Source organism: Sorex araneus, chromosome 6 (genome assembly GCF_027595985.1).
Source record: "Sorex araneus isolate mSorAra2 chromosome 6, mSorAra2.pri, whole genome shotgun sequence".
NCBI lineage: Eukaryota > Metazoa > Chordata > Mammalia > Eulipotyphla > Soricidae > Sorex > Sorex araneus.
Window position 1 is genome coordinate 102,542,050 of NC_073307.1, and position 16,840 is coordinate 102,558,889.

A 16,840-nucleotide genomic window follows, 5' to 3' on the forward strand; every position below is an offset into this window, starting at 1 on the left:
TAATCCCTGAGCACCATCGAGTGTGGCCCAAACCACACCCCCCCCATGCTCTGTCAGCTCCCAGCCACGCCACCACTGTGCCTTCCCAGGGCCGGCTGACGGACGGGAAAGGGAAGACCATCGACTGCAAGGACGCCATCTTCATCATGACCTCCAACGTGGCGAGTGACGAGATCGCGCAGCATGCCCTGCAGCTGAGGCAGGAGGCTCTGGAGATGAGCCACAACCGCATCGCGGAGAACCTCGGTGAGCCGTATGGGTCCGGGCTGTCAGGGCAGAGGGGGCAGGGGGGGGGGCTGGGGTCCCAGCCCAGAGTGGGTAGAGGGAGACAGACAAGGAGACCGGGTTCTTCAAGAAGGCCACCTTTCCTGGGTGACAGTCCCACTGTGGTCAGGTCACAGGTGCTGCAGGAGAGCTGGGGTGGCTGGAAACTGGAAGGGGGCTGGGGGCACTCTGCCCATCCCCCCGGGAGACTTCCTGTTGGGTGGGGCCTCAGCCCCTTTCTTCCAACTCCAGAGAGATGGTACCGGGCATGCGACTGATCCTGCTTCAGTCCCGGCACCACAGTGAGAGGGAGGGGGCAGAAGGGCTTACTCCTGCCAGGCATGACCCCTGAGCACAGAGCCAGGAGTAAGCCCTGATGGAACTGCACAGGCTCTGGGGTGGTTCATTGAGAACCCAGCACAGCCCCCCCACACACACCCCTCCCCCCGTCCAGGCGAGCGGACCACAGTGACACTGTGGCACTGGCTGGACCAGCCTCCTGCAGCCCACGGGAGCAGGGCCGGGGCTCTCTGCCTGGGGCGCAAGCCCCGGAACCAGCCTGCCCTGAGCCCGAAGTGTGGACTCTCTCTCCTCAGGGGACGTGCAGATCAGTGACAAGATCACCATCTCCAAGAACTTCAAGGAAAATGTGATTCGCCCCATCCTGAAAGTAAGAGGTCTTCGTCCTTCCTGCTGCATCCTTGGGCAGGAGAGACCCCACACCCCCCACGCACCCACCCACAAACCTCCTCAAGCCCCTCCACTTCCCCACTGGGCCCCAGGCATTCCCCTGGGGTCACTGTGCTCAGCCCTCCTCCCGCTGCCCGGCCCCCGCAGGCTCACTTCCGGAGGGACGAGTTTCTCGGCAGGATCAACGAGATCGTCTACTTCCTCCCCTTCTGCCACTCGGAGCTCATTCAGCTCGTCAACAAGGAACTGAACTTCTGGGCCAAGAGGGTAAGAGCGGGGACTTGGCGTGGGGGGGTGGGAAATCAGGGCCCCCCGGGCTGGGGGCTCAGGCAGAGAAGGAGTGCTGGGAGCGCGGAGCCCCTCAGCTGTGCTCCCTTCCCACTGCCCCAGGCCAAGCAAAGGCACAACATCACTCTGCTCTGGGACCGGGAGGTGGCGGACGTGCTGGTCGACGGCTACAACGTGCACTACGGCGCCCGCTCCATCAAGCACGAGGTGAGCCCCGCCCCCGCCCCGCCCCGCCCACACCCACGGGCTCCTGACCTGTCCCCCTAGAATGTGACCGTTAGCATGATCCATGTGCTGAGCCCCCTGGGGAGGGAGAGGGGGATGCGGCTGAAGGGGTAACCTCAGAAGGATGCATCAAGCCTGGGGCAGCGTCCTGAGTGGTCACAGGAACGCCACCTTGCAAGGCAGAAAGCTGCTCTTCAGAGAGTTGGGGCCCAGGTACAGGAAGGCCAGGGACCAGAAAGATAGCACAGCAGGGAGGGCGCCGGCCTTGCACACGGCTCACCCAGGTCTGATCCCGACATCCCATATGGTTCCCCCCCCAAATACCACCAGGAGTGACTTCTGAGTGCAGAGTCAGGAGTAACCCCTGAGCATTGCTGGGTGTGGCCCCCAGGCGAAACCCCAGTGGGCAGAGGCCCAAAGCTGCCCGTCAGTGCCAGGCTGGCCTGGACTCAAGGCTGCCGGCCCGGCCCCTGCCGCCTGCAGGTGGAGCGCCGAGTGGTGAACCAGCTGGCCGCCGCCTACGAGCAGGACCTGCTGCCCGGGGGCTGCACGCTGCGCATCACCGTGGAGGACTCGGACAAGCAGCTCCTCAAGAGCCCCGAGCACACCTCGCCCGAGGCCGAGAAGCGTCTCCCGAAGCTGCGGCTGGAGATCATCGATAAGGACAGCAAGACACACAAGCTGGACATCCAGGCGCCACTCCACCCCGAGAAGGTGTGCTTCACGCTCTAGCACCGCCGCCTGCCCCTCTGTGCCCTCGGCAGCCAATAAAGGCCCCTCAGCTGAGGCATGACAACTGACCTCCTTCCCCTCGGCCTCCGCTCCTCGGCCCCGGGGCAGAGCAGCCATTTGGCTGCCCACCCTCCACCCCATACCCTTTCTCGCGGGCCCCCAAACCTGCCAACAGTCTCCAGGAGAGATGCCCCTCCATCCCTCCGAGGCAGGAGGGAAAACGGGGGCACCCTTATCTCTCTTCTCCTGCATGCTCCCGGGCCCCCCAGTCTCTGGAATATTGTCCTGTCCCCAGGAAAGCCCTGCAGTACAGCCGCTGAGAACAGAGCTGGCTGGAAGGAGATGGGGACCCAGCTGTGACCTGCCACCATCTGCTGTCCTCAGGCAGCGAGCCCCCCAAAAAAGGTCTCCCCAGGGAGTGGAGGAGAGGGCAAAGGCCCGGCACAGAGGTGACACATTTTAGGCATTTGCCCTTGCCAAAAAATTTGAATGGAAAAGGACCTACAGACCCCTCCCTCCCACCGCCGTCACCACCGCTGGGGCCAGCCGAGACCCGGGAGCTCGGGCAGCGCGAAGCACCTCTAGGCCGAAGGCCATGGCCTTGCCCCACTCTGGGACTGGATAGGAAGTGCCAGAACCGAGCAGTAGCTGCTCTGTGGGGGCCTCCTGTGGGAGCCTTTACTGCTGATGTGGAGCTCACGGGCCAGGCTCCGCCCCGGTTGTCCTGAAGAGTCTCAGCCTTATCTGGATACTGTCCCGGCTCACTGAACCTCAGCAGCTCTGGGAGGCACCAAGAACAGGGTCAGCGCCATCCCCCAAGTGTGTTCCCTGCGCCATCTGCACCCAGCTTGGACGCCATCCTCTAGCGGATGAGCCCCTCTAGTAGCATCCCCCGTCACTCCCTTAGAGCCCTCTCTGGCGCTCCAGCTTTGTCTCAGGAAGCAGAAAGCAGGGCCAGAATCAGACTCCCTTGGGATACGGAGCAGAGTCACACCGGCAGGGCAGGGGTGAGGCCCACTGAGCTTGGGGCTGCCCCAGCGGTGCTCCACCTGTCACTGTCTTGTCCCTTTGGGAGCTGTGGCTGCTGCTCCCTACCTCAGTGACTGCTATAATTTATTTTTTTAAGATTTTTATTAAGATCCTGTTTTGAAATTATTTGGGGCTTAAGCGTTTCCACATGCCCACCAACTCATTACTCTTCAGAGAAGCTTCCAGACCTGCAGTGTGGCCTTTCAGTGTGATCACGCAGACACAGTGATCATTCAGATGCTGTGACTATTCAGACAGTGTGATCACTCAGACACAGTGTGATCATTGAGACATAGTGTGATCGTTCAGATGTTGATACTAATCTGGAGACGTTCAGATTTTGTCAGTTTTTCACTGAGTTTTGTATTATTGTTGTTTTTTGGGGGGCGGGGTCCCAGATCTCACATATGGCATTTTATGGTCACATTCCCTTTGTCTCCTTTGCCCTGTGCCACTTCTTCCATCTTTGCCTCTTGTGACACTGGCACTTTTGGAGATGGCTGGGCCGGTTCAGTTTCCCCTGGCTTTAGCTTTTGGTAGACTCTTCCACACGTTGGAGATCAGAGTTTGGACAAGACTGCCACAGAAGGCACCATCACAGCGGGGGTAGGGAGGGGGGAGCGGGGAGCACGATTGGGTCACTTTACTGAGGGGATGTATTCTACATTTCTTCACTGTAAAACTACAGATTTCCTTTGAAATTATTAATAATCATGCAAGGCAGCACTGTGCCCATGTCTTCTTTCTCCTTGGAATTGTGCCCTTTGAACTCAGCCTGGCTCCCAGGAAGTGGACGTTGTATTTGCCTGATGATGATGTTCTCTGCCCTCCTTCGCCGGTATTTATTAACTGGTATTCTGCTGTAAGGAAGAGCTGTCTATTTTCCCTCATTTATTTATTCAATAATGACTCATATCAGTCTAAACCAGTGGATATTTGTTTTATTCTATGCCTTATGATCAGTATGAATGTAGTTCATTTTGTTGCTAAAATTGGCCTAGTTTTGGCCATCCGAGGCTCCTACAAGTTGACTCTTGTGTTGCTTTGCCATGTCACTACCTTTCTTTTTGTTTTTAATTTTTTTGGGGGGTGGGCACTTCCTGACACCATGGCTCTCTCTTCCAGGCTTTCTTCCCTTCCCATGCCAGCCCTGGTGTCAGCCATTTCTCCGAGCACTTCCTGTTCTGGTGATTTGAGAATGGCACTTAGAAACCAGGACCTGAGTGCTAGGTATATTCATTGCTGCTAGAGTGAGTGACACTGCTTCTGGGCCCTTTCAGTACACAAACCTAGGAAATGTCTGTATCATATGCACGCATCTGAATCTTACTGTGCCTGCACCTTATTAAAGGCCTTCTGGTCAGAGAGAAAGTCCAGGAAGTAAGTCTCTTGTGTGCTGCAGACCCTAGCATTGCATATATCCCCTAAATACCACCAGGGACACTCCCTGAGCACTGCTAGTTATAGCCCCCAAATTTAAAAATTAATTTGTAGACCACATGACTTCATATTGAGAGCTACAGACCCAACTTAATAGCTAGGAGGTAGAACGGTCATGATTATGACACCACATCATTAAACTCCATCCTCATGTCATCTGCTTTCACCCATTTTTGGTTTTCAGACTTTTCATAGAGATTAACCCAAACTCGGTAACCCTAGATGAAACATTTCCTCTGGATAAAGTTCTTATACCTGCTTAACCATCCCTTCGTTTAATCAGCCCTGGCCAGGAACAGTTGGTGCTGTGTGTGTGTGTATGTGTGTGTGTTGTTTGTTTTTGGGCCACACCTGGTGATGGTCAAGGCTTCCTCCTGACTGCACTCAGGAATTACTCCTGATATTGATCAGGGACCATGAGGGATACTGGAGATCAAACCTCAGTGTCCAGTCAACTGCATGCAAGGCAAGCATCCTGCCTGCTGTACTATCTCTCCAGCTCCAAAATATGCCTTCTTTTAAGCAAGCGAAGTGTCCCCTTGTTGCACCCAAGGCTCACATCCTTGGGGAAACATTGCTCTAAATCTGAGTAAATTTCACACAGGAAAACTCACTGGCCACCTTCTTGAGGGGGGGGCTAAGGTGCAGGGTGGACCCTCTGATTCTGAGGTATTTGTGCATCGCTACTTCTGGGGGCACTTTGCTCAGCCTCTTAGTGAGGTGGTGCCCCCGGCCCCCCTGCAAAGCCTCCTAAGCGGTGCTCCACCCCTTGCTTTACTTCTCTGTCTTTGTGACTAGAATGTAAGTGTCAAGAGGGCCAACAGCCGATTGTCCAGCTCACTCCCCTGTTCTAGAGCCTGGCATTGTGCCTGAGCCCGGCAGGTCCTAGGTATTGGGGCGGAGGGGTGAGTCCCACAGCAAGCACATGTCTTGCTGTGCACCTAAAGGCAGAATGCTATCCTTAGTGCTCCCAGCACACATGTGTTTATCATGTACCTGTAGCCAGGCAGTAGAATGCTTCAAAACTGAACCTTGAGCAAATGGGGCCCAGTAAGACCTGAATATCCTGGAATGTGTGAACCAGGACATGGGAAGAAAAAGGAACTTACTTATTGTTCAAGAGGAAAATCTCTAAGGTGTGACATGATTGTTTTAGAAATTTAGGGAGAAAAAACACAAGAAAATCGAACAATACAGTTAAAGCTTAGAGGAAACAAAATAGAAAACCCAAAATAAAGAGAAAGATAAAGAAAAAACAGTGCTTTGAAGGCATCAGAATAGATAAAAAAATAAAAATCTCAGCCTGATAAAAGGAAAAAGTGGGGCTGGAGTGATAGCACAGCGGGTAGGGCGTTTGCCTTGCACGCGGCCGATCCGGGTTCGAATCCCAGCATCCCATATGGTCCCCTGAGCACCACCAGGAGTAATTCCTGAGTGCAGAGCCAGGAGTAACCCCTGTGCATCGCCGGGTGTGACCCAAAAAGCAAAAATAATAATAATAATAATAAATAAAAGGAAAAAGTAAGGATCAGGCATCGCACAGGAGAGCACTTGCCTTGCACATGTGAAGCCCCTGCATTTGTCCCCAGACCGAAAAAAGGTAAGAGGGGATGCGGAGACTACAGCAAGTAGATCGCTTGATTTGCATGTGGTGACCCAGGTTTGATCCCAGCATCCTTATGATCCCCTGAGACCATCAGGAGTGTTTCCTAGTGCAGAACCAGGACCCTTAGCACAGCCTGGTATGACCCAAGCTCACTCCCCTTTCTTTAATCAAAAATTAAAGAAAAAAAAAAGAGCAAAAACAAAATAGGCTAGAAATGAGAAATCAGACATAGCCATATAGATGGATAAATTTTGTTTTCTTGGTGAAGTTTTTTTATTTTAGCACTTTACAATCCACAGAATTAAAAATAGCAAGTAGGTAATTTTCTAACAAACAGTAACACAGACATAGTTTAAGCAGATTAATTGCCAAAGAAGAATTTGGAATGGTGGTAAAGGTATCCTTTACATTTTTTAAATTGAACTATATATGGAAAAGTCCATGAACTGCAAATATATCATCCAGTGAGTTAGCACACAATGAAAACCCACTGAAGCCATCACCCACTCCCCCAAATAGACAGTCGTGATGTTCTTCATTTGTGGGTCCTCCCCGGAAGCACTCAGGGCGCAAGGGTTGTGCAGGCTAGATGCAGGGTTCTTCAGCAGTGCTTGAAGACCACCAGGGTCATGCTCAGTGGAGCTAGGGGCTCAGGGGAGACCGTGATGGGGTTCCAGGGATTGCATCCAAAGCCTCAGTCCTATAAGGCATGCACTTCTAAATCCTTTGAGCTATTTTCCCCCACCCACAGCCAAAGTTGTCATTTTCAATTAGCTGCTTTAGACTATGAGAAAAAATTCAGATGCTCAATTGATTTTTTTAAGGCTGGTGTCAGATTAATGCTCACCTGATAAAGTGCCGAAAAGAATATCACAGTATAATCTCACATATGACTATAGATGCGGAAATTCCAAATAAAATTAAATTGAACTGTAAAACATGAACACATATTTATTTCAGCAATACACATCTCAGTATCAGGAAATTTAATGTAACCAAGTATGTTATTTAAATGTCTATAGATTAAAGTTAATGTTATTTAAGAGGTTTTTAGGTAAGATTCTATAAGACTACTCTTAGAAACTAGGTTCTAGTTAGAAGTTGAATGCAAAGACAATTTGCAAGTGCTTCAAGAAACTAATTTTACATTTTTGTATTAAGCTATACTCTCAGAAAAAAATAAATTATAAAATATCTACACATTTCTAAATATACACATACATATACAAACATAGAATGAGATAATGAAAATAAAGTAACAACATTTGGGAAACCTAAATAAAAGGTGCACAAGAATTCTTTATTTTTGCAACTTTTCTGTTTTTGTAGTTTTTTGTTTTGGCTTTGGTGGCACACCCAGCAGGGCTGACTCCTGGCTCTGTGCTCATGACTCACTCCTGGAAGGGTTTCGGGGATCCCATGCAGTGCCAGGGATTTAACCCAGAGCTCTTGCAGGCAACACATACACTCAGTCCATTGAGCTCTCTCCCTGACCCCAAAGTAATACTTCAATTGAAAGGAAATTAAACATTTTAGGTGAGGGGCCTGGGCAGCAGAGCACAGGCAGGGTGCTTGCCCTGCTCACAAGCCATGCAGGGCCACACAGCATTAGTCGCTGCAAGCACCTGACCTCTTGAACCCTTGTTCTAGGTCCAAGAGAATACAGAATGACTGGAGAGGTGGTACAGCACACTGGGTGCGTGCCTTGCATGCAGCAACCTGGCTTCAATCCCTGGCACCCCACGTGGTCCCCAAGCCCACCAAAAGTGATCCCTAAGTGCAGAACCAGGAATAAGCCCTGAGCACTGCTGGGTGTTGTCAAAAATATATAAATAAAAAGACAATAGTATCCTAAAAATACTTGTTCTTGCATTAGGGCTGCACAGCGGGTAGGGCATTTGCCTTGAATGCAGCCGACCCGGGTTTGATTCCTCCATCCCTCTCAGAGAGCCTGGCAAGCTACTGAGAGTATCCCGCCCACATGGCAGAGCTTGGCAAGCCACCCGTGGCGTATTCTATATGCCAGAAACAGTAACAACAAGTCTCACAATGGAGACGTTACTGGAGCAAATCGATGAACAACGGGACGACAGTGCTACAGTGCATTAATATATAATTTGCTGCAAACCTAATTTGACTTTTGACAGCATTTTGCTTTATTCTTGTGGTTCCAGGAATTGAACCCAGGACCTGATTCATGCAAAATAAGTGCTTTAGGGGCCAGAGTGATGGTACAGCAAGTAGGACATTTGCCTTGCATATGACAGACCCAGGTTTGAACCCCAGCATCATCTATATAGTCTTCAGAGTCCAGCCAAAAGCATTTCCTGAGTACAGAGCCAGGAGCAATCCCAGAGCATTGCCGGGTTGGCCCAAAAAACAAAACAAAAAATAATAATAATAAGTGCTCTACCTTTGAGGCACATCCCCTGCCCTTGACAACATTGAAAAATTAATGACCACAATCAGGGGCTAGAAAGATAGTACACTGGGTGAGGCACTTGCCTTGCATGCAGCCAACCTGGGTTTAATCCCCAGCACTCCATATGGTCCCCCAAGCACCTCCAGGAGTGATCCCTGAGCACAGTCAAGTTCCACGGCCATGTACCCACATTCTGGGCTCCAAAGGTACAGGTACAGGTACTAACCCTGTCGGTGATGACAGTCCCATTCCTTTAGTAGGCAGACTGGGTCATTTCAAGTGCCTTCGACATATCCTACATTCAGTTATGAAGTGAAGGAAAGAAGCATTACTGCCTGCCTGGGGCATAGAGGCTATCACAGTTGTATAGAAGAGAAAGTGGTGGGAAATGGGGCTGAAGCGGGCCACACTCCTCGGTGTGCAGGTCTTCTGCTTCTGCACGTGGAGAGCCTGGAGAACCATGTGGGATGCTGGGGATCCAGTTTAGGTGGCTGCATGCAAGACAAGTGCCTAACCCACTGTACTATGGCCCGTGCCCTCAAAGCATTTTGTTTCATTTTTGTTTCTGTTATTGACACACTTTGAAACACAGTTAGAGTTGCTTCTGATGGGGCTTCAGTTATACAATGTTACAACACCCGTAACCAGTGTACATTCCCTACCATGGATGTGCCCAGTTTCCCTCCCACTGCCGCCACCCCAGCATGCCTCTATGGCAGGTGCTTCATAGCATGTCATGCTAAGGGAATGAAAAGACCATATCAGAGGCTTTTGCTATTTGGGTTTTGGAGCCACACCCAGCAGTGCTCAGGGCTTACTCCTGGCTCTGTGCTCAGGAGTCTTTTCCTAGGAGGGACCATAGTGGGTGCAGGGTAGAACCAGAGTTGGCCATATGTAGGGCAAGTGCCTTTTCTCCTCTTCTCTCCTGTCCAACATCTTTTTATGTTAAGATTTCTAAGAGGCTGGGGGGTGGGAGATGGGGGGTATAATGTGATTCTTGGTGGTGGAATATGTGCACCGGTGAAGGGATGGGTGTTCGAGCATTGTATAATTGAGACTTAAGCCTGAAAGCTTTGTAACTTTCCACATGGTGATTCAATAAAAAAAAAAAAAAAATTTAATGTAATCAACCTAATGTCCACCAGGACAGTATCAAGTGTGCAAAAAGAAAAACGGATATAATAATAATTTAAAAAAAGATTTCTGGGGCTGGAGTGATAGCACAGTGGGTAAGGTGTTTGCCTTGCACGAAGCCGACCCGGGTTTGAATCCCAGAATCCCGTATGGTCCCCTGAGCACTGCCAGGAGTAATTCCTGAGTGCAGAGCCAGGAGTAACCCCTGTGCATCGCCGGGTGTGACCCAAAAAAGAAAAAAGAAAAAAAAAAAGATTTCTAAGAGGCTGGAGAAAGCACTCCTGCTTTGCATGTGGAAGCCTCCAGGTTCCACCCCTATCACCACATGGTCCCCCATGCACCACTAGGAGGAACCCCCAAGCACTGAGCTGGAAGTAGCCCTCAAGTCCCACCAGACGTGGCCCCAAGATGCATTTGATTGCATTATATGGGATAGTCTGGGACAGCTTGTACAGTACACAGGACAGTGGTAGGCAAACTGCCTTCCTACCTCAAACATTGGCTAACATGTGACAGTAAGAGGAGTTAAGACATATTGGACTTGCAGCTAGAAACAGGGAATGCCAAGGTGTCAGAAATGAATTCAGAATGCAGTGAGTGGAAGGCTGGAACCCACAGAGACTGAAAACCAAAGCCACGTGCCAGGACTTCAGCATTGAGATGGAAGTTTGAAATGATCTAAAATCAAGTGGCAAGAAGGAAATGAAAAGAGACAGGTTGATTGCTCTTGCTTTGGGGAAGTTGGCCAGGGAGGGTGGGTCCAGCCAGCAGTGCCACGGGGCCATGCCTGGCTCTGCTCTGGGAACCACAGTCAGTGCTGGGGACTGGAGTCAGGGTCGCTGCCAGAGCCTCATGCAAAGCCAGGCCTTAACTCCACTCTTCCCAGGATTGAGCACACTTGGAATGCTCGCTTCCTTAAGCCCCACCCAAGGAAAAAAAAAGAAAAGAAAAGGCTTCTTTTAGTTCTTTTATTTAAATACCCGCAAGGAAGAAAGTAACAGAAAAGGAGTCAAGAGAAAATGATGAATGTCATCAAATTTTGAAAAGATAAAAAATTGATCAAGTTACAGCCACCCAGACTCCGCCGAAAGAGTAAGGTAATGCTCGTGGAGTCTGCAGGTGATGGTGCACAGGAGGTAGCCACAGACACAATAAAACCTGAACCCAGCTCAACTCGACAAGTTTAACTCAATTACCCACACTAACAGCCCAGCAGACAAGAGTTGCCCATTGCTAGGCATAAATACTAGTTATCACATCTTGGTTTTACCCATCCTTCAACCCAAAATTACAAAATGAGATGGGGACAGCAGAAACATGGGGCCAGGGTAAATGTATAGCCATGAGGAAAAGCGTGAAATTGGACCCCCTGACATCCCGTGCAAAGATGGGCCTTCTGGTATGTTCTGCAGGAAGACGCCAGCAGCCTTGCGTCAGTGCGGGGACAAGGATGAGTTACGACTGTCATTTTGGTACCCAGGGTTCCACCGGCTCACGAAGCTCTTTCCTACAGAGACTGGAACACGGCCAAGTCCGGAGTATGTTATTGGGAATGCTGGGAAAACCGAGTGTCATTGCTGCCATTCCAGTCCTGGGGAAGTCGGGATCTTTGAGGCTGCTTGCAGTTCGGTGTAAATGCCAAGTAATGGAGAATGAGCTCTGACGGTAGGGAGCAATGGCAAGATCTTTCTTCCATGGTTTGGGCCTCAAAAGTTGAAGCCCCCAGGCGAGAGATAGAGTACAGTGGGCAGGACTCTTGTCTTGCACACAGCCAAGCCAGATTCGATCCCTGGCACCCCATATGGACCCCTGAAGCCTCCAGGAGTGATCCTTGAACACAGAGCCAGGAATAAGCCCGAAAAAAAATTATTTTGGGGTTTCAAACTCTCTTAAAGAGTGATAGGTCCACTCATTTCTTTAATTGGAGCACAGTTGAAAAAAGGATCATCAGGGGCCTGAGCGATAGCACAGCGGGTAGGGCATTTGCCTTGCACTCGGCCGATCCAGCTTCGATCCCCAGCATCCCATATGCTCCCCCAAGCACTGCCAGGAGTAATTCCTGAGTGCAAAACCAGGAGTAACCCCTGTGCATCACCGGGTGTGACCCAAAAAGCCAAAAAAAATTTTTAATTAAAATAATAATAATAATAACAATGTCATTAAACACCTAACAAAAAATATTTCAAAATAGCAACTGCTTAATATAATATATGCCAAGGGCTGGAGAGATAGTAAAATAAAAGAATTTTTAAAGACGAAAGATAAGTAGCAACAGATGTTGGCAAGGATGGATGGGGAAAAACTGAGGTTGTAAAGTGTAAAGAATCTTAGGCTAGAGCAATAGTACAGCAGGTAGGGTGCATCCTTGCATGTGGCTGACCCAGATTCAGTCCCCAGAATCTCATATGGTTCCCTGAGCTACTAGTAGAAGCAATTCCTCAGGACAGAGCCAGGAGTAATCCCTTCGCACAGCCAGGTGTGGCCCCTAAACCAATAACAATAATAATAATAATAATAATAATAACCTTCAAAAGTTTGAACAGACAATTCCCATATCTCAACTAAAGAAACTGGAAATACACACACATGCACATACACACTTATTTCATGAATGTTTTTCCAAAAATGTAGAGGGCCAGTGAGGTAATACAGTGGCCAAGGTGCTTGCTGTGCATGAGGCTGACCTGGGTTTGATTCCTGGCAGCCCCTGTGGTCCCCCAAGTCCCACCAGGAGTGATGCCTGACTGCAGAGCCAGGACTAACCCTTGAGCACCATCAGGTGGGGCCTAAAAACAAACAAAAAAATTTAATTTAAATAAAGTGTAGGGGCTGGAGAGATAGCACAGCGGGTAGGGCGTTTGCCTTGCACGCGGCTGACCCGGGTTCAAATCCCAGCATCCCATATGGTCCCCTGAGCACGGCCAGGGGTAATTCCTGAGTGCAGAGCCAGGAGTAACCCTTGTGCATCGCCAGGTGTGACCCAAAAAGCAAATAAATAAATAAATAAATAAATAAATAAATAAATAAATAAATAAAGTGTAAAAAACCCAAATGCCTACCAGACTAATGAATGGATAAGCAAATTGTGATATCCTCAGTATGTATTATTCAATCATAAAAAAATACTGATTACTGCATCAACACCAATAATGAGAATATTATAGTAAATGAAAGAAATCTGTTACAAAAGAGTATTGTTTCATTATAGGAAAATGGCCACAAAGGCAAATCAATACGTACAGGGTGTAGTTTGATCGTTGCAGGAACTAGGGGAGCAGGAAGGATGACTCCTGCCGTGACTGGATGCTATGACTGCTAAACCCTACACCTTAACGGGGATTTTTTATGTGGGTTATATCAGAGTTCAGGGGCGAGGAGAGACACACACACAGCTGTGCTCAGGGTTGCTGTTGGCTCTACCCTCAGGGGTCACTCCTGGAAGGCTCGGGGATCGCATGGGGCTCTGAGGATCAAACCTGGGTCAGCTGCGGACAAGGCAAATGCCCAACACAGTATACTATCTCTCTAGCTCCTATATTGCAATTTTGGGGGAAACAGGCACACCCAGCGATGCTGAGAGATCGCTCCTTGTCTCCGCACTCAGGAATTATTCCTGGTGGTGTTTGGATGACCATACGGGATGCCAGGGATCAAACACAAGTGGGCTGCATGCAAGGCAAGCACCTTACCTGTTGTACAGTCTCTCTGGCCCCCAATTAATTAATTAATTAGTTTATTTATTTATTTTTGGTTTTTAGGTCACACTTGGCACGCTCAGGGCTTACTCCTGGCTCTGCACTCAGGGATCACTCCTGGTGGTAGGAAATGTGCACTGGTAGAGGGACAGGCTGTTGGAACATTGTATGACTGAAATCCAATCATGAACAATTTTGTAACTGTTTATCTCACGGTGATTCAATTTTTAAAAAAGAAAGAAAAAATTATTAAAAAGTAATTACCCCAAGCTGGAGAGATAGCACAGCAGTTTGGGCATTTGCCTTGCACGTGGCCGACCCAGGTTCGATTCCCAGCATCCCATATGGTCCCCTGAGCACCACCAGGGATAATTCCTGAGTGCAGAGCCAGGAGTGACCCCTGTGCATTGCCAGGTGTGACCCAAAAAGCAAAAAGAAAAAAAATAATTACCCCATGGGGCTGGAGTGATAGCACAGTGGGTAGGGCCTTTGCCTTGCACTCGGCCGACCCAGGTTCAATTCCCAGCATCTCTTATTGTCCCCTAAGCACCGCTGGGAGTAATTTCTGAGTGCAGAGCCAGGAGTAACCCCTGTGCATCGCTGGATGTGACCCAAAATGAAAAAAAAAAAAGAGTAATTACTCCTGTAAGTGCTTAAGGGACAATATGCAATGTCAAGGATCAAACCCAGATCGGCTGTGTGCAATCATCCTACCCACTGAAATATCTCTCGGGCCCCTCTCAGTTTCTTTTTTTTTTTTTTAATAAATGTATTTCTTGAATCATCGTGAGAACAGTTACAAAGTTTTCAGGTTTAAGTCTCGGTCATACAATGATGAAACACCTGTCTTTTCACCAGTGCACATTTTCCACCACCAAAAACCCCAGTATACCCCCCATCCCACACCCTCCCCCTACCTGTGTGCAGATGGTTTCCACGTTAGTCTCTCTCTACTATGATTACATTCCATATTTCAACACCAGACCCACCATTATTATTTGAGATTTTACCCCAACACTCAGATATGCCGAAAAGGCAGCATTAGACAATTTGTTTTCTATTGCCAATTATGAATAGCATGGGATGTCTGTCGTGGCCGTGCGATTTGGGAATTCTGAAACTTTAATAATTAAATCCGGAAGGATTTCTGCCAAAAGCCGCTGGGTTCTGAGATTTGTTTCTGAGTCTCTGGGATCATGGCCGTGAAGCAGCCTGATCAGGAGCCAGAGAGGCCGTTCGTGGGGTCTTGTTGGGGTGGGGGAGGAAAAGGCTGGCTCCACCCCCATCCAGTGAGGCCCCGAGTGTCTTGTCACTGTGGGCCCATACCTGGCTGTCCCTTGGCCTCTGGAAGACGGCAGCCCCCAAGCCACCAAGGAGACAAACAGTCCCTCTCAATTTTTAAAAATATAAATATACAAACCTAAAAGAATAAATAAATTAATTGGGTAATATTTTACTTTGCCCCACCAACAGAATTTAGTCCAGGGGACCTAGAGTTTCTTTCTGGAAGCAGCTTACAGGCTGCTTCGGATTCTCAGGCTGTTGTTCAGGAGCCTAAACAGTATTGGGGTCACTGTGAGTGCTGAGACTCAGACCTGGGGGAACCTGGGGGCCGGAGCAACAGGACAGTGGGCACTTGCCTGGCATGTGGCCAACATAGGTTGAATCCCCAGCATCCCGTATGGTCCTCCAAGCCCCACTTCCTAGGAGTGATTACAGAGTGCAGAGTTAGGAGTAACCCCTGAGCATTGCCCGTTGTGACCCAAATTCCCCAAAAAAATAAATAGAACAAAAACCCCTGTGGCTACTACATGCAAAGCTTGTACTCAGTACTTCTTGCAGTTTCTCCAAAGGAAGGAATTCTTTCCCACTGTATTTTTCCTTGTGCACTAGAATGGTTTAAAGTCCAACACAGGGCCGGAGTGATAGTACAGCCAGTAGAGCATTTGCCTTGCACAGTGACCAACCTAGGTTTGATACCTGGCATCCCATATGGTCCCCTGAACAATGCCAGGTCTAATTCCTGAGTGCAGAGCCAGGAGTAACCCATAAGCACCGCCAGCTGTGACTCAAAAAGCAAACTAATAAATAAGTAAAATATTTTTAAAAAATAAAATAAAATCGGGGCTGGAGTGATAGCACAGCAGGTAGGGCATTTGCCTTGCACGCGGCTGACCCGGGTTCGATTCCCAGCATCCCATATGGTCCCCTGAGCACCACCAGGGGTGATTCCTGAGTGTATGAGTCAGGAGTAACCCCTGTGCATCGCCGGGTGTGACCCAAAAAGCAATAAAATAAAATAAAATCCAGGGGCTGGAGCAATAGCACAGCAGGTAGGGCATTTGCTTTGCATGGGGCAGACCCAAGTTCGATTCCCAGCATCCCATATGCTGGGAATTACCCCTGAGCACCTCCAGGGATAATTCCTGAGTGCATGAGCCAGGAGTAATCCCTGTGCATTGCTGGGTGTGACCCAAAAAGAAAACAAAAATAAGATGGGCTGAAGGTGGGGAGGGGAGGCCTGGGGATACTAGCTGGGGGGAGACATGCTCTCTGGTGATGGGTATTGGAATGATGTATGCATGAAAAATATCATTAACCATATTTTAAATCCCATAGAGAGATAGTATAGCAAGTAGGGTACTTGCCTTGCACACGGCCAACCGAGGTTCGATCCCCGGTATCCCATCTGGTCCACTGAGCACCACCAGAATTAATTTTTTTTCTTTTTGGGTCACACCCAGCGATGCACAGGGGTTACTCCTGGTGGTGCTCAGGGGACCATATGGGATGCTGGGAATTGAACCCGGGTCGGCTGCATGCAAGGCAAACACCCTACTGAGACAGATAACATAGATAGCTGTGCTATCATTCCAGCCCCCAAAATTAATTTCTGGGTGCAGATCCAGGAGTGACCCCTGAGCATTGCCGGGTACGGTCCAAAAGCAAACCAAACCAAAACAAAACAAAAAATCCCAGTACCTCAATAAAACTGATAAAAATAAAAATTGAAAACAAGAAAAAAAATAAGATTTGGGGCCAAAGAGATCATACAGGAGATAAGCCCTTTCCCTGCCTTTAGCTGACCCTGTTGAGCTCCCGGCAATACATAGGGTCCCCTGAACCCGTCTGGAGCAACACCTGAGGACAGAACACTGCAGGTATGGCCAAAAACTGAAAGAAAGAAAAAGATAAATGAGAGAATGTTCACACAGGGGGCAGAGAGCTTAGCTCAAGGGATAAGGCACTTGCCTTTCACATGGCTGACCCAGGTTTGATCCCCAGACCCTCCTAGGGTCCCCCAACAAAGCTAAG

General features: G+C 49.1%; 1 protein-coding gene across 1 annotated transcript in view; it reads left to right on the forward strand.

Annotated features, from left to right (window-relative positions):
• The window catches only part of CLPB (ClpB family mitochondrial disaggregase), a 129,758-nt gene extending 125,602 nt beyond the window's left edge, over positions 1-4,156 (forward strand). Inside the window, exons 12-16 of the mRNA XM_004618207.2 lie at positions 90-246; positions 861-934; positions 1,102-1,221; positions 1,345-1,449; positions 1,951-4,156. Of these exons, the coding sequence (XP_004618264.1) occupies positions 90-246; positions 861-934; positions 1,102-1,221; positions 1,345-1,449; positions 1,951-2,199 (705 nt within the window). The 3' untranslated portion in view covers positions 2,200-4,156. The remainder of the gene's footprint in view (positions 1-89; positions 247-860; positions 935-1,101; positions 1,222-1,344; positions 1,450-1,950) is intronic.
• The last annotated feature ends 12,684 nt before the right edge of the window (positions 4,157-16,840 follow it).